The sequence below is a fragment of the Papio anubis genome, chromosome 3, assembly GCF_008728515.1.
Source record: "Papio anubis isolate 15944 chromosome 3, Panubis1.0, whole genome shotgun sequence".
NCBI classification, from domain to species: domain Eukaryota; kingdom Metazoa; phylum Chordata; class Mammalia; order Primates; family Cercopithecidae; genus Papio; species Papio anubis.
In genome coordinates this window covers 126,694,555-126,718,251 of record NC_044978.1, presented here as the reverse complement: position 1 = coordinate 126,718,251, position 23,697 = coordinate 126,694,555, and the positions used below count along the sequence as shown (strand labels likewise).

At 47.8% G+C, this 23,697-nt stretch overlaps 1 protein-coding gene across 1 annotated transcript in view; it reads left to right on the top strand.

The window, feature by feature from the left end:
* The first annotated feature begins 280 nt into the window (after positions 1-280).
* SCD5 (stearoyl-CoA desaturase 5) overlaps positions 281-23,697 on the top strand; it is a 166,744-nt gene continuing 143,327 nt past the window's right edge. The window contains exon 1 of the mRNA XM_017958729.3: positions 281-974. Coding sequence (XP_017814218.1) covers positions 743-974 — 232 coding nt within the window. The 5' untranslated portion in view covers positions 281-742. The remainder of the gene's footprint in view (positions 975-23,697) is intronic.

Below are 23,697 nucleotides of genomic sequence, written 5' to 3'. Positions count from 1 at the left end.
AGTATTTAAAATTCTCCAACCCAGGTGGCCTGAGGCTTGAGAAGAAATAAAAGGCTTCTCAAAGGGATGATAGTTTCAGGAAGTTTTTTTGTTTTGTTTTGTTTTGTTTTTTTGTCAGGGGGAGGGACTGGAAAAATACCATAAAAGGCATTTTGGGGGTCACACACACACAAAAGCAGAAGCGCTGTGAGCCGCCCTGCAGGCTCCCTGTCCCGGGAGCTACCTCCCACCCGCCCCCGGGCGGAGGCGGCCAACCCCAGCCTAATGGGCTCCCCAGTTCGGCCCAGAAGAGCCCGGCCGCGGAGGCCGGGGGGCGCCTTTCTCTTTAAGAGCCGCACGGGCGCTCCTGATTGGCTGTAGCTATGCAGGGTTTTCTTCCACGCTCCCTCGGAGCGCTCCCTTCAGCGTCACCGGTCCAGCTCCGTTTCCACAGCACCCCTCCCCGGCCGCGCGCCCTTCCCGCCCCGCGCGCGCCTGCTCTTTCTCGCCGCCGAGTTCAGCCCGGGCAGCCGTATGGGGGATACGCCAGCAACAGATGCCGGCCGCCAAGATCTGCATTCCTAGGCCACGCTAAGACCCTGGGGGAGAGTGCAGGAGTCCGGGAGAAGGGCTGGAAGGAGGGGACAGGACGTGCGGAGAATTCCCCCCTAAAAGGCAGAAGCCCCCGCCCCCACCCTCGATCTCCGCTCGGGCCGAGCGCCTGCCTGCCTGCTGCTGCTGCGGGCGCCCACCTCGCCCAGCCATGCCAGGCCCGGCCACCGACGCGGGGAAGATCCCCTTCTGCGACGCCAAGGAAGAAATCCGTGCCGGGCTCGAAAGCTCGGAGGGCGGCGGCGGCCCGGAGAGGCCAGGCGCGCGCGGGCAGCGGCAGAACATCGTCTGGAGGAACGTCGTCCTGATGAGCCTGCTCCACTTGGGGGCCGTGTACTCCCTGGTGCTCATCCCCAAAGCCAAGCCGCTCACTCTGCTCTGGGGTAAGTCCCGCCGTCGCCCCCTGCGCCCCGGGCTTAGTGGCCAGGCCGCGCTGGGGCGCGCGAGGTCGCCGCTGGCCCCTCGGCTGCGGGAGGTGCGCAGCGACCCCCGGTCTCTCCTCGCCTCCCGCTGCGCGCCCCGGGCCCCCTTGGCATCCAGTTCTCCGTCCCTTGGGACGGGCAGGTGTTTTTGTTCCGGTATTTTCAACTTCCGCGCCCCCCTACCCCGCCGCGGTCTGCGTAAGGAAGCGCATTTGCCGGCTTCCCTATGGAGAGCCTAGGGGACCCGGAGTCCTGCGGCGCCACAGCTGGCGCAGAGGCGCGCGAAAGGAGAGGCTCGGCACAGGCTGAATCGGTTCTCAGTGAGAGAGGACGGGCGGGTGGTTGTTTAACCCGTGCGGTCCATGGGTCTCTCCTATCCCCGTCTCCCTCCCCCATCACCTCCGCGGGCCACGGACCTTGGGGGCTGAGATGAGGACAAGAAAGGGAGTTGGACCAGGGAGGAGAGACCCGGCACAGGATAGAATCTTGGTTTACGCGCACCAGATGGAAGATACCGGTTCCCCTCTTGCCTCTCCAAGGCCCCTGTCCCTGCTCCCACCGCAATCTTCTATGCCCATTTGCAGTTCTTCGGAAGTTTCTCAGTGAGCAAACCGAGCCCATGGCGAGAGCGGTCTGACCCTAGCACGAAGCTCCGACTGTGGCTGTGCAGAGCCTTCTCCAAACCCTGTTACCATCTGGCCAGTGCGGGTCTGTTCCGCACCTGTGGCTCTCCTGGTACCCTCCTTCCGTACACCCCCACTCCTGCCAGTAGGGAAGGCAGCCCAGGCACCGACCACTATTCCCCTTCCCCTAGGCTCCAGGGGCTCCGTGCCCACCCTGCACGACCCCAGTCGTTGATCTTTGAACCACTTCGCAGCCGCCCTGGCCGCAATAACTGGTTTTGGCCTCCTTTACTGAAGCGGCAGTAGCCAGGACAAAAGGCACAGGCATTGATATGCTGAGTGAGAATTTGACGAGGTAATTCAAGATGCCCTTCCAGCTCCCGTTTCCCTGATCTCTAAGAAACACAACCTACTTTTATTTCCATAGGGGAAGAAGAAGAAAATAAGACCTCTTTCTACAAGGCTTTTTTTGGCATGGTGCCAGCTGCAAATGCCTAGGTAGATAATGGGGCCACTATGGTTCCAAGCCTTCCTTTGAAACCCTGCAGTCCCTGCTCTTGGAAGCAAACCCATCCAGAAGTGGGTACCTCTTAGGGGGTGTGGCTCAGGGAGGGCACAGCAGAGTTGAGGGATGGTTAGAGAGGTAGGATCTTTCGGGATCCCTAAAGCCTTTAAAGTCTCCCCAAAGCTCTGGGAAATCTGCTGCTTTATCTTTCCTTCTCTCAGTGCACCTCCTCATTTCTGTGTCCTTTTTACCATCACCTTTATGTGTTGGTTTAATTCTTCAACTGACTAGACTATGAGGTTCTGCTGTTGCTTCATGAACACTCCCACGCTGCCAACCAAAGCCCTTATTGCCCAGAGTTCTCCAGCAAGCGCCCTCCCCCCACCTCCGCCCGGGCAGGGCTGGGCTTGGTCCTCAGAGCCCGGCGGCCTCTAGGGGATTGAGGCTTATCTTTAATAGCTGTGGTGTTCAGAGAGTGCTCAGGGAACAGTGAGCACTTAAAATATTATCTTACATGCCTAGGGCTCACAGGCTCCACTCCTTACAGCCTCTGAGCCCCAAGACCCTGGCGTGGGTCCAGGAGCCACAAGGACAAGGCCCTTCTCTCCAAGTTTGCCAGGTCACCCCTTTCCGGACCGCACTCTGTGGTGAAGATAGTACCTTTGTTCTGAAAGACTGTGGCTTAGAGGACACCTCCCAGGCCCAGGTCTCCTCTAGCTTCCTTAGAGAAGTTAACAAACTGAAGGAATCCGGTTTCCCCTTTGTGATGCATGTCCCAAACCCCATCCCATACCTCCCTGGATAAATTCTGCCTTTGCTTCATCTGCTACTTCCTAAGTCTTTTTTTTTTTTTTTTTTGTTTGAGACAGAGTCTCGCTCTGTTGCCCAGGCTGGAGTACAGTGATGCGATCTCGGCTCACTGCAAGCTCCCCCTCCTGGGTTCAGGCCATTCTCCTGCCTCAGCCTCCCAAGTAGCTGGGACTACAGGCGCCCGCCACCACGCCCGGCTAATTTTTTGTATTTTTAGTACAGACAGGGTTTCACCATGTTAGCCAGGATGGTCTTGATCTCCTGACCTCGTGATCCGCCCTCCTTGGTCTCCCAAACTGCTGGGATTAAGGGCGTGAGCCACTGCGCCCAGCCCCTAAATCTTAATTCTCTCCCCACCTTCATTGCCTCCCTAAAAAAAAAGAAAAATAGCAGACAATGGTAGATATTAGAGTTTTAAGGTCCAAAATTGTGACTTAGAAACGTTCCAAACAATGGGTCTTATCTGATGAATAGCTACTGCTTCTGCTGCCTTTTTTTTTTTTTTTTTTTTGGTGAGACAGGGTCTTGCTGGAGTGCAGCGGCACGATCATAGCTCACTGCAGTCTCAGTCTCCTGGGCTCAAGCAATGCTCCCACTGCAGCCTCTCAAGTAGTTGGGACTACAGATGTGCACCACCACACCTGGCTATTTTATTTTTCATTTCTTTTTGTAGCAATGGGGTCTCACCATGTTGCCCAGGCCGGTCTTGAATTCCTGGGCTCAAGCAGTCCTCCCAAAGTACTGGGATTACAGGCGTGAGCCACTGTACCCAGTCTCATGAATAGCTCTGAGGGAAGAAATGAGGGACAATCAGAGACCAGCTAAGATCAGTTGTGCTCATGGCTAGGCTACATAGGGTAAGCAGAGGGACTAGGCAGACGACTGACTCAGGGTTATTTTCAGTGAAAGCCCTGGTGCCTTGATCCACAAATGTCCACCGCACTGAAGGCCCTTTTTCATCACCTCCCTACCAGTTATGTGTAGCATTAGAGCCAAGCTCATGCCCTAGTGGTCTGCTCATGCACTTCAAGGACCTGACTTGTAGAGGAAAAAGGTCAGCCTGTCCATTGCTTGCCACCCCCCACACCAGATGAGGTTGCGCTGGAAAGGGGAGGCCTCTATGCAGTGCACCCAGCAGGGGATGTGTTGGATGTGCAGTGTGCGGAGAGTAATTCGCGTGGTGGTAAAATGTCATCCGTGAAAGAGCCATCAAATTGTTAGTTCATCAAGTTGTTAGTTCTCCCTGGGGCCAGAGCATGTTGTTTTCCTTTTTTATCCTTTTTGTTTTATGAGTGGGCAGGCGGTCAGAACAGAATGCTCTTGGTGCCCCTAGGTCCTCAGCAATGAGTTCATGACTTTCAAGGACCGAAAGCAAACTCCAACTAGACGAAAAACCTGCATCTGAAGGCTTGAGCTCACAAAAATGCCTGCTTGGGAGTTTCTTGCCAAAGGGACAGTTAGTCAATGCCCTGAATCCCAAGATGGGTAGAGCAGGGAGTGATGCCTTGCAGTTACCGTGTGGAGGTGTGAGTCCTGGGGCTGCTTCCCAGCGGAGCCTCCCCTGATGGCCTCCAGACATCTGGCTGATGCCTCCCAGAAACATCAGGGCCTTTTCTGTTTTTTCCCTAAATGTCATCCGAGTCCCCTAAATGTGTCCCATAGTGACATCATCACTATTTTCCTCATAACTTCAGTGACAGCACCAGGCATGCAAAGCAGTAATTTTCCCTGTTTCCTTTGATAGATCAGCCATCCTTCTATCCTGTCTTGGGGCAAACGTGACTATTGTTAAGGCAGATATAGGGTTCTCTGGTGCCCTGCTGGATTCTTGGAGCATCTGCACCATCCTATGTGGGATTCAGTATATGCCAAGGAAGCTGAGAAGTGGTGGAGATTAACAAGGCAGTGTGGGGTGATGAGGTGGTCAGTAGAAGCTGGGGCTTGGAAGGTGCTGGTCCACTAGTCACATTCTGAAATGTGCCCAAAGATGAGCTGTCTTCCGTTGGGCATCAGGTAACCTGTATCTGGTCCTGATGTCTTCACTGGGTTGTGCTTCTTTTCCATCAAGTCCCTCAGGTTGTTGAGGAGCCCCAAGAATGCATGGTCATGGACTTCTGTCTTGCCCCAAGGTTTTCTAGAGTAAGCAAGGCTCAGTAGACAGGCAGATCTGAATGTGAATCCCTGCTCTTCTACTTACTTACCAGGTGAATGGCCTTGGACAAATTTACATCTCTGAAGCAGTTTTCTCACCTTTAAAATGGATATGTTAATACTGTTTGTTCCTAAAGTTGTGAGAATCAAATTAGATGATGTTTGTAAATCACTGAGCACAGTGCCTGGCTCTTGGTTGGTGTTAATTATTCACTGTCATTATTATTGGTCCTAATACTGGCCCTTTTTCTTTAGCAGAAGAAAAAAAACTCTTCCGGAAGCACAATAAATTCCACAATGCTGGCACAGAACTTGGCTTCAGTGCCTCTCTTGCATAGAAAAAAGATAGATTTGGCCTTGGAAATAAGGGCTCTTTCTCAACGTTCCAAAGAGAGATGAACACAAATCCCTTCTGTACTTCCTCCCTCCTTCATGCCCTTCTCTTTCATTCCATCTTCCTCCTATATTCCTCCAAAAGATCATTGTTTTGTAGCTGGGATCTTTTTGTTCAGCTGACAACTCAGCTGGTCTTTAGCATTTTCTTTGGGATTTTTGAGCACAGCAGTTACAATTGCTACAGAAACAGGGCCACATCATTTCTCTGAATCTCTTAGAGTCTCAGTTTTGACTTGTTTTTCTCCCTCCCTCTTCCTTTGACTCATCATTTTAAAAAATCTTTAATGCTCAATTAAACTACTAAAAATCTAAGAAAAGTGAATGACTCTTCCTTTCAAACCCTGTAATTCCAAGCCCATTGTTGTTACAACTCTTGCATTTTTAACAAATGGGCAAGCATTAAGAGCCTTACCCAAGCCTGGATTGCAGCTAGACCGCAGAGAATAGAGTGTGCTTTTGCTAATAGTCCCAACAAGTATGAACATAGATTGAGGTTAACATTATTGACTCAATTTTAAAACAAACAAACTGATCAAGGTCACTGCAGACGGCACTGTGACCATGAAATGAGAAAGAGAGCTGCAGAGTAGAAACTGGTGCGAAGCCTGACATTGCTAAGTTCAACTTCAGACTCGTTTCTTTACAGTTTGTGAGCCTCAGTTTCCTCATCTGTAAAATGGATACAGTAATACTGAGTTGACAGTTATTTGAGAATTGGGGCATATGTATTTTCTTTGAGACAAGGTCTTGCTGTGTCACTTAGGTTGGAGGGCAGCGGTGCCATCATGGCTCACTGCAGTCTCAACCTCCTGGGTTCAAGTGATCCTCCCACCTCAGCCTCCCAAGTAGCCAGGGCTAGAAATGTGTGCCACTGCACCCAGCTTTTTTGTAGAGATGGGGTCTCACTATGTTGCTAGTGCTGGTCTTGAACTCCTGGGCTCCAGCGATCCTCCTGCCTTGGCCTCCCAAAGTGCTGGGATTACAGGCATGAGCCACTGTGCCTGGATAGGGCATATGCTAAAGGCCCTGCTAAAGAGTAGACGCTCAATGCTATCTACTATTATTACCTCCCAAGGTAGGGGCCTGGTCATGAAACCTGCACTGGCTTACTGGTCTGTCTCAGACTTGGAGTACTTGTGACTCAAATGTAAGGCACAGCATTTTTTTTTCGAGATGGAGTTTCGTTCTTGTTGCCCAGGCTGGAGTGCAAGTGCAATGGCATGATTTCAGCTCACTGTAACCTCTGCCTTCCGGGTTCAAGCGATTCTCCTGCCTCAGCCTCCCCAGTAGCTGGGATTACAGGCATGCACCGCCATACCTGGCCAATTTTGTATTTTTAGTAGAGACAGGGTTTCTTCATGTTGGTCAGGCTGGTCTCAAACTCCTGACCTCAGGTGACTTGCACGCCTGGGCCTACCAAAGTGCTGGGATTACAGGCGTGAGCCACCGTGCCTGGCCAGGCACAGCTTTTAAATCCAAATATTTAATCATGACCTTGCTATTTTAGTTTTCACCTTACCTAGTTTTGTGTGTGGCATAAAATTATAATAGTTGCTTTGAAGAAGTCAGTGATAGATTTGCAAAAGGGTGACACAGCCGTGGTGTTTTTTTTTTTTTTTTTTTTTTTCTGTTGTTGTTTTAAGGATCTATAAAAGTGTCTTTGAGTAGCATTTTTTTTTCATTGAATATTTATTTTGAAATTCTGTATTCTCTGGAATGCAGTCTACCCATTCCTTTGTCCCATGTTTCTTTGGAAGTGCTACAACCTTGGGTGTAATAAGAGTACAACCAGCATTAGGCTGTACCTGGAATCAAATGAAACAGTGCAGTAAGTAGCTTGCCTGGAAGTCGGCACAGAGTAAATGTTAGCCTTCCTTTTCCATCCACACATTTCCTTAGTGTTTCTCTTCGCTCATTCCCTCTGTTCAGCTCTCTTCCTTTGGAGGGCGAGACAGTCTAGCCAGCCCACTGGATAAAGAAAGCTCCGTGGTTATCAGGAAGCCCTGGTCCTGGGTAAAGGCAGGTTTTTTTTTTTTGTTTTTGTTTTTCCCCCAATTGTATTTCCCCTGACAATGGATTGGTGGCCACAACAACAGGTACCAGCTGTTTTCCCTCACAAATGCCTGTTGTTTGTTCATTACATGTGTGAATGGCCACAAGAGAGATCCTCACAGTCGTGCATGCAGGCACATATTCATTCATCCACTAATCTTTTTTTATTTCTTTTTTTTTTGAGACGGAGTCTTGCTCTGTCGCCTAGGCTGGAGTGCAGTGGCGCGATATCGGCTCACTGCAACCTCCGCCTCCCAGGTTCAAACGATTCTCCTGCTTCAGCCTCCTGAGTAGCTGGGACTACAGGTGCATGCCACCACAGCAGGCTAATTTTTGTATTTTTAGTAGAGATGGGGTTTCACTGTGTTGGCCAGGATGGTCTCAGTCTCCTGACCTCATGATCCACCCGCCTCGGCCTCCCAAAGTGCTGGGATTATGGGCGTGAACTACCACGCCCAGCCCACTAATCATTTTTTACATTCCAATGATTGTCAGAAATAGTGGCAGATCAGAATCACTTGGGTAGCTTTTAAAATTATCAGAAGCCTGGGCCTTTCTTTACCTAGGCCTGATGAATTGGAATGTCTAAAAGAGATGCCCTGGCTTTTTCTTTATTTTAAGCTATTCAGGTGTTTCTAATGCACAGCGGGCTGAGAACCATTATTCAATTTCCTTATTCAACAGTACTTATTACTTACTCATTACCTGCCAAGTGCTGGCACCATCCTTGACTTCATGGCACTTACAGGCCAGTTGGAGAAACAGGTGCACAGGTGACACCCCTCAAGGCACCATCCATACTCGGGTGCTGTGGGACCGAGAAGCAGTGCCAGCTTAGGGGGAATTGGGAGGCTCCCCAAAGGCAGGAGCCAAGTGGAGCCTGGCAGGTACAGGGATGGTTGTGGAGAGGCTGGGTGAGCTGGCATCACAGCCTGAGCAAAGGTCCCGAGGAAAGAGAGACAGGGCAGGGCAGCTCAAGAACTCAGTTGTTCAGCATGGCTGGTGAGTAGAGTGGAGAGAGAGGAACATGACGTGGAGAGGGAGACGCGCTGGAGGTCTCTTCTCAGAGGTGAGAAGATTCAGCAGACCTCATCTGGTTTGTGGAAAGAGAGGCTGCCCAGAGCTCCCTGCAGCCTTCCCACCGGCTCTCACTTCCTCCTCTCAGCCCATTGCACGTACCCATGGTTTCTAGTGTGGAGGAACAGTCTCAAGCCCAATTTCTAGACCAGCACTTGTCGGTGGGATGTGTGAAGTTGTTCAGGAAAGACGCTGGGACAAACATGTCATTGGTTGCGAGTGTCCCTGACTCTTAAGTGGGCTTAAAGTGGGGCTGGGCGCCTGCCTCAGGCTGCATGGAGCTGAGGGGAGGCTTGGAATAAAATCTCAGTTGGGGATTTGATTTCACAGACTCAGACTCAGTCCTGGGGGAAAAATTACTAACAAACAAATACACTAACAACAACAACAAAACCCTAAGGCTATCACAAACTCAGACCAAACCCAGAGCCCGTCCTCCTTCCCCTTCCTTCCTTTATCCTGTACTCTTTCTCCTGTTTCTAAAAGGTACATGTGTGGAGAGGGGGTTGTTCCCATTCCCCTTCATTCTTTCTTTGAAACTACCTTTTAGCAGCTGATTCCCACGACCCACGTTCCAGGGAAGAAGGATCTGTCCTCCTCCATCTCGCTCCCCATTTTTGCAGGTGTTGGGGCTACTGCAGGGCCTGCTGCTTACTAGGAAGGTTGGAGGACTCTGTGGGTCTTGGCACGTTGCTGGTTTCTCTCTGGAGACATTCCAGAGCTTTAGAACAAACATGGAGACAGTCTTACAGCTGCAGTTGCCTGAGCCTTAAGGGCCTTGCTACTCAAAGTGTGGTCCTCGGACCACCAGCATCAGCATCACCTGGGAGCTTGTTAGAGAAAACAAATCCCAGACCTCACCGACCCCACAGAATCACTATCTGCATTTTAACGATATCTCCAGGTGATTCATCTGCACACGAGTTCAATCACAGGCTGACCATTTAGAGAAGCTGGACTTGAGTGGGATTTTGCAGTTTTTCCTTTTGATGGCCTCCTCCCCTTTGCTTCCCGTCCTACTCTTCTGACTTCTTGTAGCTTATTTTAGAACATGTCAGCATCCTGCTTCTCTGTCAACAAAAGGCTGTTGTTAAAATCTTTCAGCCGGCAGCAGCAATGTTTAATTCATGGACTAGAAAATTAATTTTATTTTCACGTATAGAGCTGAGGAAAAATAGCAAGGAGACTGTGCATGGCCCTTGGGAATCCAGCTTGTCTGTTTAACAGATGAACGGGCAACAGTGGGGAGGCCTGAGGGGAGGGCTGCCTTCTGCAAACTTGTGTAGCAAATTGTATTAGGATGCTTTTGGCTGCAGGTATCACAAAATTCAGCTTCAGATGGCTTAAAAGGAAAATTTCTAATTTCACTGATAAAAAATCTTGAGATAGGGCACTTTTAGGATTACCCAGCAATGCCATCAAATAGCCTGTTTGTTTTCGCCATGGTCGCTTGTCGCATTCAGTTTTCCTCATGGTTACAAGGTGGCTGCCAGAGTTCCAGGCAGCACGTGGAGTTATAACAATGCCCTATGGAAGGAGAAAGAGGTGGCCCCTTCCTGAAATTTCATTTTATCGGAGACAAAATCTTTCCTGGTTACCTCACAGCTGATCCTCACAGCTGGTGTCCTCTTAAATCTCACTTGTGGCCGGGCACAATGGCTCATGCCTGAAATCCCACCACTTTGGGAGACAGAGATGGGTGGATCACTTGAGGCCAGGAGTTCCAGACCAGCCTGGCCAATATAACGAAACCCCATCTCTACTAAAAATACAAAAATTAGCTGGGAGTGATCATGAACACTTGTAATCCCAGTTACTCGGGAGGCTAAGGCACGAGAATTGCTTGAACCCAGGAGGCAGAGGTTACAGTGAGCCGAGATCATGCCACTGCACTCTAGCCTGGGTGACGGAGCAAGACTGTCAAAAAAAGATTTTTTAAAAAAGTCTCACTTGTAGGATTGTGTCATGTGTCCCTTGTTAAACCAATTATTGGGAAGGGGATGGATTACTATGGGTGGTTCAGCCTGATCAGGGTTGGACACTTTCTTCATCTGTTCAGGATACTATAACAGAATACCACAAACTGGGTGGCTTTTAAACAGAAGAAATTTATTTCTGAGTTCTGGAGGCTGGGAAGTCCACAAACAATGCATCGGTAGATTGGTGTCTGGTAAGGACCCACTTCCTTATTCATATATGGTGCCTTCTTGCTGTGTCTTCACATGGCAAAAGGGGTGAAAGGTCTCTTCTCTCTCCAGCCTTTTAAAAATGATTGATTGATTGGTTGATTGATTGACAGGGTCTTGTTCTGTGGCCTAGGCTGGAGTACCGTGGTGTACTCACAGCTCACTCTAACCACAAACTCCTGGAATCAAGGGATCCTCCTACCCCAGCCTCCCAAGTAGCTAGGACTATAGGGGCACACTACCGTACCTGGTTAATTTTTTACGTTATTATTTTTGTAGAGAATGGGGATCTTTTTATGTTGTCCAGGCTGGTCTCAAACTCCTAGCCTCAAGTGATCCTTCCACTTCAGCCTCCCAAAGTGTTCGACTTACAGGCATGAGTCACTGAGTCTAGCTCAGCAGCCTTTCCTTAGTGCCTTAGAGGGCACTAATCCCATTCCTGATGGTTCCATCCTCATGACCTAATCACCTCCCCAAAGCCCCACCTCCTAATACCACTACCTTGAAGGTAAGGATTTCAACATAGGAATTTTGGAGGGAAGACAAACATTCAGACCATAGCAGCCACTGAGTCACATGAGGCTAGGGCAAAAGAGCCAAACGAAACAGAGGCTCTGGCTTGAAGGAAGTGGAGGGCGTGGCTGCTGAGACAGCCAACACCTCTTCTCCATGGCCTTCCTTGGTGTTGCCTCCATTCCCTGGAAAGGTCTGGCTTCTGTGTTTTACATTTCAGTGTGCTTTTCTCAGTACAGTGGTAGGTTACTCTGGGCACAGGGAATTTTTAAACACCCTTGTAAGAGGGTTCCTGGAACTGAATTAGAAAAAAAAAAAAAAAAAGAGGGAAAACCAGTGACTTAGAATGGGTTCTTTACCAAGGTTCTCCATGGTGACATACTTTCCCCAGACTGATCGTTTTCTTGGTTGGTCATTTTCCACATCTTTCAAGTGACAAAGAATCTCACTGATGAAGTCACAATCAGATTTCTGTTCTCTTGCCTCAGATTTTGCTTAAAAAGGGAGTATTTATAAGGCCAGCGCATCCTCACTTAACCTCACACAGCAGGTACTTTTTATTTGCACAAACAATCTAGGAACAAAGATCTTGCTTAGGAGGAGGGCGTACTGTGTGAAACAAAACAATAGCTTTTGGCTGGAGAGGACGGAAAACCTTACTTTAAAGGGCAGATGTCAGAAAAAATGTGTAGAGCGGGAATGTGGCATAGCCATTGTATAAAACCTTTCAGTCAAACAAAGCATGTAAAGTGCCTACTTAAGGTAATGCTTGATCTGTGTTGCTCCTGGTGGCTGTTGGGTCTTCTGGGGTGGAAGTTTTTGAATATTGCCTTTTTTTTTTTTTTTTTTTTTTTTAAGGTGAAGTCTCGCTCTTGTCCCCCAGGCTGGAATGCAATGGTGTGATCTCGGTTCACTGCAACCTCCACCTTCCGGGTTCAAGTGATTCTACTGCCTCAGCCTCCCCAGTAACTGAGACTACAGGCATGCACCACCAAGCCCGGCTAATTTTTGTATTTTTAGTAGAGATGGGGTTTCACCTTGTTGGCCAGGCTGGTCTCGATCTCCTGACCTCAGGTGATCCACCTGCCTTGGCCTCCCAAAGTGCTGGGATTACAAGCGTGAGCCACTGCGCCTGGCCAAAGATTGCCTCTTAAATAGAGAAAAAAATCAAATGCCAATGAGCTTGAAAATGAAACAAGACATGAATAGAGTTTAGAAATCAGGTTTACATTTATTTTTTTCCTGTATCCCTACCTGTTCTATGAACATTGTCACACACTTGCTATTTGGGCTGTGTTGGTTTTAGCTTGGTTCTCTGAAGAGACAATGGCTTACAAATGCAGCCTATGACCTAAGTTGGAAAGGCCATCTCTAACAGCACCCTCCTCTTTAACATCAAAAAGCATTTATTAAGCAAATATTTAATTACTTACAGCCTGGGGCACCCATTGTGTAAGAAAACAAAGAGCAGGTCTCTACCCTTCTCCCTTTCATTACTGAAAGGAACAGCTGTAATTTCCCCCAGTACCCTAACCAACTTACTGTTCTTTAGGCAGAGGTAGATAATGGAAAATATTCTTACTTTCAAACTTCCATGCATGAAGTTAGAAATGAATTTCTAAAATGTAATTGTCCCGTGGAGTAGTTTATCAACCCACTCCTCTAATAGGTTCATAAGAAGCTTTTGCAGATGGTTACAGTAAAGCTCATCTCTATTCTCAGCCTATGACTCACTTGAGTGTCCCCAGAAACATTCGTTTTGCCCTGGAGTCTCTATTAGCCAAAGGAGATATTTATTAGTAAGTGTGAATAATGCATACATATCTCCCCCCTTTCACCTCTCACCCCCAAATCCATTGTTTGGCTCTGTAGCAATTGAAAAGTGGGTGAGTCATTAGCATTTTTTTTAGCTATACTCAAGTTACTTTAGACTCTGTAGAGGGAGAAAAAATAATTTTCTCTCCACCCTTTGTCATTTTTAGCAGGGACAGACCCCCTGTAGCAAAAGACAGACTAGCAAGAGAAAAACAAATGGAAGTTTATGGACATACATACCTCAGGTATACATGAGAGAGAACCAGGGAACGAGTAATTCTCAAGGAGGTGACTTTGCATTTAGGCTTGCGTACCATTTTCAACAAAGAACAGTAAATTTATAAAGAAGTGACAGGACAAACAAAAAGGACTTTGAGTCTGGAGGGAAGGCAAATTGATAAAGGGTAGTTAGTAAGGCTTGTTATGTAGGTTCCTTTGATGTCTCAAGGCTGCTAGGGGTCTGACTTTGTCTTCCATGGTCATCCTTTGCTTTTCCTGGTAAAAAGGGGAGGAAGACCCTTTTGCCTTTGTAAATTTATGTCCCGCTTTTAGGCAAATAAGGGGAGGGCAGAGAGCTCTTCTTGTATCTGCTTCTTTTCAGTTGCTTTCAGCTCAGAATAATCCTTATGCCAGAGTAGCATATTTTGGAGCGGCATATTCTGGTTTCCTAAGCGTCATCTGGAGCTGGGAGGGGGGTGGGGGGCGGCGAGAGAAGCCACTACCCTGTAAGTATAGATGGGATCTGCACTTAACTTGGCAGAGCTCCCATGAGAGTTGGAACAAGCCACAGCTATTAGAACTACTATTCCCTACGGACAGAGCTGTGCCACTGTGTGTGCACAGTGTGTGCCACTGTGGCCCTACTAGTTGTTAAAATATTGAAATAGTGAATAGCTGCTGCCTTCCCTGGTACTCCTGGAATCGTCAACAATCCAGGAGCTAAAGGGTTAATGCCTGGACCAGCTGCAGGGCTTAAATCTACATCTGTTCTGACTGTTTTTGATTGGCTGGTGCCCTGTGGGTTGTCAAATGTTTTTAATATCACCTCTGCATTTGCATCCTCTTCTTACATAATCCATATAATCTTCAGCTTCTATCCCTTTCACAGTTCTAATTTAATGAGAACTTAAAAAAATCAGTCTGTTATTCTGGCTTAAATTTATGTCCCAAAACCATGTAAAGAAAGGCATTAGAGCACTGTCTAAATTCTGGGGCTTTCACTCACTTGTCTTAATAGAAACTCCTTTTGCGATAGAGGCAATGTGTATCTAAAATGTGATTTTATTTTCTGGTTTACAATTGCCTTTGCATAAGATTTCCTCCCCCCGAAAAGAATTGATATTAATTTTATCATCAGAGAGAAATAACACCATAAAGATAAAATGGTGAAGCTATTTCTTTTTGGTGTTAGGGGTTGGGAATATGATGTGGAAGATGGCACTGCAGATTTAGGTGTACTCCTCACTCACAATTCATTTTCCCATGAGGCTGTAAATTGTGTCTAGGTTCTCCAGCTAGCCTGGGGTGAGCATCACTCAAACCATCACCTGAAGCCTGGTATAGGTAATTTTTTTTTTAATTATAGAAAGTGTTAAACATATACAAAATAAAGAGAATAAAGTCTGTTACCGCTGCCTCACATGCACCTGGGGATTTTTTTTCTTTGTAACTGTTTTACTTTGATGTGTAATTTCAAGCTCATAGAACAGTTGTTAAGAATAGTACCAGGAACTCCCGTAGACTCTATCCACATTCACCAGTTGACATCTTGCCCCATGTGCTTTATCATTTCCTCTATGTATGTATATAGGTGTGTGTGTGTATATATATATATATATTTTTCTGAACCATTTAAGAATAAATTGGAGACATCTGTCCTTTTATCTCTAAATATTTTAGTGTATATTTTCTGAGAACAAGAATATAACCACAGCACAGTTATCAAAATCTGGACATTCTTTCTTTTTAAAATCTTTTTCCTTTTTTTAATTTTAATTTTTTTCCTTTTTTTTTTTTTTTGAGACAGAGTTTCGCTCTTGTTGCCCAAGCTGGAGTGCAATGGCGCAATCTTGGCTCATGGCAAAATCTTGGCTCATGGCAACCTCCGCCTCCCAGGTTCAAGCGATTCTCCTGCCTAGCCTCCCAAGTAGCTGGGATTACAGGCATACGCCACCATGCCTGGCTAATTTTGTATTTTTAATAGAGATGGGGTTTCTCCATGTTGGTTAGGCTGGTCTTGAACTCCCAACCTCAAGTGATCCATCCACCTCGGCCTCCCAAAGTACTGGGATTACAGGTGTCAGCCACTGCGCCTGGCCAGTTTTTTTTCCTTTTTAAATCTGGCCTTGCTGAGTAAAAAAATCTGCATATTTACTTTTGATATTCTCTACTGCACAGTGGAAAGTCTAATGCCATCAGGCATCTTTGCCATGTCCTCTTTAGCTATTTTTTTCACCCTTTGGATTAGATTGAAGCAAATTCCAGGCAATTGTATCTGTAAATTACTAAGTGTCAAGTATTGGCAGAGGTCATTCTGGCTACAATGTCCACATGGAAAACTTTGGGGGCAACATCTTCCCTACTAACTCCCTGGTCCTGGGGATAAACAGCTGTGAGAGGCTGCAGATGGGTGGAAACAGAGAAGCAGGAATTGGTCATGACTGAGTCGTACTGAAGTGCACAGTGTGGTCTATGGCTGTCTGCATCGGAGTCATCTGAGTTGCATGTTGAATATGCAGATTTCAGGGCTCCATCCAGACCTACAGAATTAGTATCTCTGGGGGCCAGACCCAGGAATCTGCATTTTATCAAGTGTTGCTGGTGGTTCTTACACTTCTTACACCCAGGGGATTAGAGACATTCAGGCCCAGGAGCAGGTGGCCTGGGAGTGATGCTGTGTCCCCATCAGTTGGACATCACCCATCTCCCACCTCAGTGTTGTGTGGCTCTCCTTAGAGTGACTGAAATTCCAGCCCAGATTCCTTAGGGTTGACGAGAGGCACAATTTTAGGAATGTGAATAGCTGTGGGTGTATTCCTTCCATAGGAATCCACACGTTGGTGTGAAGTGCTTTCAGCACCTATTTTCTTCCAACACAGGGCTGACACCTTGAGGGAATGGGAGTTTCACAGGAGCAGGGAGAGTATTAGGACCTGGAATACTTTATAGGGGTGGAGTAACTTGTTTTCTGGGGGCGCATGGGGGTGGGGAAGGGAATAGGTACTTGGATCGTCCCTTAGATGTCTGGGGAAAAGCTGTTAGGAAATAAGAGGTGAAAAAGGACCCTGGAGAAAGCCTCAAATAAGTAGCTTTGGGCAGAAAACTTAACCTGCACCTTGGGTGAGGAACAGGAAACCTTCTTTTCTAGGATTGGTGTGAGGACTAAATTAGGTGCAGCAGCTGCTTCCCAGGAAGGACCAGCCCTGCTATGGGAGCAGTTATTACCCCCAGAACCAGATAAGCACACTGGTGCTGCCATTCCACTGTATTTCTGGATTTCCGCTGTATTTCTGGATTTCTGCTGTATGTCTGTATTCTAACAAATTTGTTAATTCTAAATATGGAGGTTCATAGTGCTCTTCTCTAAGGTCCCTTTTTCTCTCTGGGGACTTTATTTTTTTTTTTTTTTTTTTTTTTTTTTTTGAGACGGAGTCTCGCGATGTGTCACCCAGGCTGGAGTGCAGTGGCGCGATCTCAGCTCACTGCAAGCTCCGCCTCCCAGGTTCACGCCATTCTCCTGCCTCAGCCTCCGAGTAGCTGGGACCACAGGCGCCCGCCACCTCGCCCGGCTAGCTTTTTGTATTTTTAGTAGAGACGGGGTTTCACCATGTTAGCCAGGATGGTCTCGATCTCTTGACCTCGTGATCCACCCGCCTCGGCCTCCCAAAGTGCTGGGATTACAGGCTTGAGCCACCGCGCCCGGCCTTCTGGGGACTTTATAATCACCTCATTTGGAGAGGAGCAGACACTTCCCTCCATCAATCGTGCCCCTTTTTCAGGCAGGCCGGAGACACAGTGCAGTTCTTTAGAGAACTAAATTGTCTTTAGGGGCATTCTAGAGCTAGTCTCCTCTGCGACCCACGATACAAGGGCCCTTTGTAAATGTTTCTGCCACTGACAAATGGGCGGAAAGACAGCCAGGCTCTAGATGTTAAATGCAACTGAGGGGTGGGGAGGACTTAATCCTCACCTGCATCCTGTCGACAGTGGCCACATGACATAGGTGATTTTGCTCACCCACAGGGTGATGAGGGCTGATGACCACCCTCACCTAGGACAGTAATCTGTCTTAGTCTGTTTTGTGCTGCTATATCAGAATACTACTGGGTAACTTAAAATGAACAGAAATTTATTTTCCATAATACTGGAAGCTGGGAAGTCCAAGATTGAGGGGCTGATATTTGGTGAGGGCCTTCTTGTTGCATCATCCTATGGTGGAAGGGCAATGAGAGGGAGAGAGAGAGAGCAAGAGGGAGCCCAACTCATCCTTTTATAACTAGTCCACTCCCGCAATAATGGCATTAATTCCGTCATAAGGGCAGTGGCCCAGTAACCCAAACACCTCCCATTAGTCCTACCTCCCAACACTGTGGCACTGGAAATCAAGTTTCCAACACATGAACTTAGGGAGACACATTCAAACCACAGCCTAACCCAAGTGGATGTTTCCATTCCTTCTGCTGTTGGATCTCTCCCCTCCCTTCTCTTGAAAAGGAGATGCACTTTCCAAGTCCTTTTTTCTTTCTTTCTTTTTTTTTTTTTTTGAGATGGAGTCTCACTCTGTTGCCCAGGCTGGAGTGCAGTGGCGTGATCCTAGCTCACTGCAACCTCTGCCTCCTGGGTTCAAGTGATTCTCCTGCCTTAGCCTCCCGAGTAGCTGGGACTACAGGTGCTTGCCACAGTGCCTGGTTAATTTTTTGTATTTTAGTAGAGATAGGGTTTCACCCTGTTGCCCAGGCTGGTGTCGAACTCCTGAGCTCAGACAATCCACCTGCCTCAGCCTCCCAAAGTGCTGGAATTACAGGCATGAGCCACCGCACCAGCGCTCAAGTCTTTTTTTCTTTTAGTGTGAATGATTCTCAAGCCCTAGCTGGTACTTGTTTAAATTTTAAGGCTTTTCCAGCCTTCCTCTGGGGGCCCTGCTCCGTTTCTCTCCCTCTCAATTATGTGAGTGTGAGGAGGCTGGTGGGAGCCCTCTAGACTTAGCCAGGGTCCACCTCTAACTGTTGGTGTCTTCATAGGGAAGAGGAAATGCAAAGCACTGTGAAAGCAAAGCCGCCCCTTGGCCCTGTGCCCAGACCTCCCAGATGCTGTGGAAGCAGCAGGCCCTGGAGAAGCAGCGGTCCAGGCTGGCCCCCTGGGGCCTCCTGGGGTGGCCAGGTGTTTCTTCGGTCTAAGGGTTGAAGGGAGAGATTTTGGACTCAGATACATTTTTGCTGAATAGCTGAAGTGTTAATTAATCTCCTAAGTCTCCCCTTGGCCAGGGCCATTTCTGGTGGATATTAATTGGGTTTATGAGACAGATGAAGTATTTTAAGGTGCCAAAGAAGTTCTCCAGGCACTGTTGTGATGATGCTGAATATGCATATTGGTGTTTTTAATCTCTGTCAAGATTCAAGGGCAGCGAGGGAGCCGTTTTTGGGATGTGCTTTTCTGCACCTGCTTGGAGACTGGCAGACTGAGAGATTTAGGTGTCTGATTAAATTCCATTTTCCACACATTTGTGGACATGGGCCCAGTGTGTGCTAAGTGCTAAGAATACACAGGTAAGCAAGCTATCATTGCTACCCACGAGATCTAGAAGGGGAGATGGACCTAGGCCAGTTATAGTTCAGTGTGATGAATGCCAGCAGAGAAGTAGGCCTGCGGTGCAGGCATGACTAGAGGAGTGGTCAAGGACACCTGCATGGTGGGGGTGACACTGAGTCACCTTTGAATAGGCAAATGGGAGTTCTCCAGGCAGAAACACCAGGGAAAATGCATTCCCAACAGCTGTAACAGCACATGCTACACAGAGAATGTGGAACTGTACAAGAAAATTGGCTACAGATGTTCCTAAACGTGCTTTCTGTGCATCAGGCATGGGCCTAAGTGCTTCCTGTATTGTAACTCTTTTAATCCACATAATAACTCTATGAAGTAATTATCAGGCCACAGTATCCTTGCTGTAGTTATGAACAACAACAATAATTTTGAGAACAAAAGTTATTTTATAACTAATTTAGATTCACTTGACCCAGTGAATCCATTTAGTGGCAAAAACTGACCTATTTAGTCTGAATAGTCGTATTGTGTTTGATGACAGACTCACTGTGGGCATTACTGTAGTGCAAATGCACTATTTAAAATCTGAAAAATTCTGCACCTTGAAGCACATCTGACCCCAAGGTTTTGGATGAGGAACTACGGCCTTGTCCTGGTGTCATCCACATTTTACATTTGAGAAAATAAAGAGACAGGGAGGAGTGATTTGCCCAAGGTCACAGAGCTGGTAAGGGGCCGTCAGGGTTTGCACAGAGGTAGTTCTGGTTCCTGAGCCCTGCCTAACTCCTTAGGCAACACAGCCCTGAAGGTTCTGACTTCCTACAGAGGAGTGATTTGAGCACTCCATGTGTGGGCAGCTCTGGGACAGCATTGCCCACTGATGCATTCCTCGTGGCTGAGCCCTGACAACTTTCAGCAGCACAAATTTATTATTTCCCACAGATTGGAAACCTGACCTAGGTTTCACTGGACTAAAATCAAAGTGTTGACATTCAGGAGGCCCTCGTGGGGAATCTGTTTCCTTGCCTTTTTCACTTGGTAGAGGCTGCGTGCTGTCCTTGGCTGATGGGCCCTTCCTCCATCTTCAAAGCCAGCAAGAGCATGTTGAGTCCTTCTCACATGACATCACACTGGCCTCCTCCTCTGCTTCTCTTTCACTTTTAAGGACTCTCATTATTACATTAAGCACACCCACATAGTTGAGGATACTATCGGTAGTTTAAGATTAGCTAGTTGGCGGCCGATCGCGGTGATGGTGGGTGGATCACTTGAGGTCGGGAGTTCGAGACCAGCCTGACCAACATGGAGAAACCCCCATCTCTACTAAAAATACAAAATTAGCTGGGTGTAGTTTCACATGCCTATAATCCCAGCTACTCAGGAGGCTGAGACAGGAGAATCACTTGAACCTGGGAGTCGCAGGTTGCCAAGAGCCAAGATAGCACCATTGCACTCTAGCCTGAGCAGCAAGAGTGAAACTCTGTCTCAAAAAAAAAAAAAAAAAAAAAAGGCCGGGTGCGGTGGCTCAAGCCTGTAATCCCAGCACTTTGGGAGGCCAAGACGGGCGGATCACAAGGTCAGGAGATTGAGACCATCCTGGCTAACACGGTGAAAACCCGTCTCTACTAAAAAATACAAAAAACTAACCGGGCGAGGTGGCAGGCGCCTGTAGTCCCAGCTACTGGGGAGGCTGAGGCAGGAGAATGGCGTAAACCCGGGAGGCGGAGCTTGCAGTGAGCCGAGATCCGGCCACTGCACTCCGCCCTGGGGGACAGAGCCAGACTCCGTCTCAAAAAAAAAAAAAAAAAAAAAAAGATTAGCTAGTTGGCAAACTTAATTCCACCGGTGAGCTTAACTACCTTCTCCTCTGTAATGTAATACATTCACAGATACCAGTATGTGGGCATCTCTGGGAGCTGTTATTCTGCTTACCATACCCAGACACTGAGGAAAGCTAATCTGCATTGGTTCCTGTAGTTATCATAGGTACTACCTGGACAGAAACGCTGTTATTTTAAAGCCTTTCTTTGAGGAGAGCTTGTTCTTCTTCTTTTTTTTTTTTTTTTTTTTTTTTAGCTGGAGTCTCGCTCTGTCGCCCAGGCTGGAGTGCAGTGGCGCGATCTCGGCTCACTGCAAGCTCTGCCTCCCGGGTTCACGCCATTCTCCTGCCTCAGCCTCCCGAGTAGCTGGGAGTACAGGCGCCCGCCACCTCGCCCAGCTAGTTTTTTGTATTTTTTAGTAGAGACGGGGTTTCACCGTGTCAGCCAGGGTCTCGATCTCACAGCCTTGTCCGCCCGTCGGCCTCCCAAAAGTGCTGGGATTACAGGCTTTGAGAGCCACAGCACTTGACCAGAGGCTTGTTGCTGAAGGGGACATCAAGGAATTATGGGTGACTTGGGGTGCCATCCTCCCCTCCCTGGGGGATGGTCTGGCCAGCTCACAGATTGAGGTCCACTGGCCAGGAATAGCCCCCAGAGCATGCGGCCCTTGTAGGGACTTTCCAAAGGTCTACTAAAAATCCAGGGATCTACTAAAAATCCTTCTAAGAATTGCAGCCCCGGCCGGTAGCGGTGGCTCAAGCCTGTAATCCCAGCACTTTGGGAGGCGAGGGCAGAGGCCCGAGATCGAGGTCAGGAGGTCCCGAGACCATCTGGCTGACAGGGTGAAACCCGTCTCTACTAAAAATGTCTAAAAAACTAGCGAGGAGGCGGTGGCGGAGCCTGTAGTCCCAGCTTCTCGGGAGGCTAGAGGCAGAATGGCGTGAACCTGGGGAGGCCCGGAGCTTGCAGTGAGCTGAGATCCGGCCACTGCCTCCAGCCTGGGCGACAGAGGCTGAGACTCCAGTCTCAAAAAAGAGAATTGCAAGCATGAAAGCCACACCTGGCTCAGGCTTCTAATCTGTAGAACTGTAATAATACATGTTTGTTGCTGTAAGTTACTAACTTTGTGACAGTTCATTACAGTAGCAATAGGTGTCAGTGTTTGAGCACAGGTCCCTGGGGTGACAGGTTAGCAAAATATGGCTGGAGGCAGGGTGGGTTCTGGAGGCTGTTGACCTATTGACCCGTCCTCTGAGTTCCTTCCCTTCACCCCCTATCCTCCAACGGGCCCTGGTGTGTGATGTTCCCCTCCCTGTGTTCATGTGTTTTCATTGTCCAACTCCCACTTACCAGTGAGAACATGTGGTGTTTGATTTTCTGTTCCTGTGTTAGTTTGCTGAGGTTGATGGTTTCCAACTTCATCTATGTCCTTGCAAAGGACATGATCTCATTCCTTTTTTTGGCTGCATAGTATTCCATAGTGCATATGTACCACATTTTCTTTATCCAGTCTATTATTGATGGGCATTTGGGTTGGTTCCATGACTTTGCTATTGTAAATAGGGGGCTAGGGTTTTGAGGGGGAAATGTCTCAAGGGCGCAGCATCAGCTTTCAAAGGGGGAGCGTTGCTCAGTGAGGAGACTTTATTGTTTAGTTGTATGAATTTGGGGCTTCTGTTTTGTTTCGGTTTCAAACACTGGCCGAGAAAACATCCCTTACTAAGACTATATGGAGTCCTGGCCCCACAGGAAGCCCCGTGGATGGGAATGGGGAATGCAGGGAGGCGACAAAGATACTTTCCCAGAAGCAGGACCAGCTACATAATTTATAGGGCCCAGTACAAAATGAAAATGTAGCACCCCTGTTCAATGATTATTAAGAATTTCAAGATGGTGATAGCAGCACATTTAACCATGCATGAGGCCCTGCTAAGGATGGGGCCCTGTGTCACTACACCAGTCACACACCTATTAAGCTGTCCTTGACCAGAAATTATGTACCCTGTGTGTGTCCTCAGCACTCTCCGATGTCATGAATGTTTTCAATGCTTGTTTCCCTGGGAATTGACTAAACCATAGGCCTCAGCCCTGAGGACTCACTTTCTTATCACAAAACTTGCGTTGATTGCACTGGATATCTGATGCTGTTTGAAAGATACTTTGCTCAATTCTTGGGGAGAAACCACATTCCAGGGTTGGGAAGGGAGAGGAGGCCGAGGAGGGGAAACTTGACACTTTCTCAGAGACTTTCTGGCTGTGTGACCTGGGACAAGCAACTTAGATTCTTGCCATCTCAGTTCTTCATCTGTACAATGGAGATCATGTTGCTGACCCCAACGTGATGTCATGGGGCTAATTAAGGTGCTCAGAGAGAGGGCCACTGTCTGGCACGTAGGAGCTAAAAGGAGGGCTCTCTGGCTCCTCATCCATCCAGTTTTCTGCCCAGAACGAGTGGTCAGAAGTCTGCAGAAGAGCATGGGTGCAGCGTGTAGTTTAGCACAGCTCCCCAGATAAGTTTGGTTTTGTGTTTTTCAGCACAATGTATGTTGTTAAAATCTCCAAGCTACAGGGTTAGCTTTAGGAAACACATATAACCTGTGTGGCAAAGTCAGCCCCAACAATCCACTCCCAAATGGATTTCTCAGATTAACATAAATATGTATCCCTAGTTAACTTTCTTATTTCTGAATTCTAGAACACATAAAACATACCATTGTCACACAGACAAAATAAAGCGTAGACTTTTCCCATACTTTGTGGAACTTCTTCCTCTTGTGAGACTCCCACAAAGTTTCTAGAAATGCCTCTGGTGTCTTGGACTTTTCTATCCATAGAGAAACGCACCAGAGAAAGATGCGCATTGGAAGAGGCTGGCTCACCGCAGGCCAACTCCAAGCAGGAGGTTGAGGATCTGCATATGAATCCTTGAGTATTCATGGCTCTTGGGTATGGCCTAGGAGGGCATTGGCATAG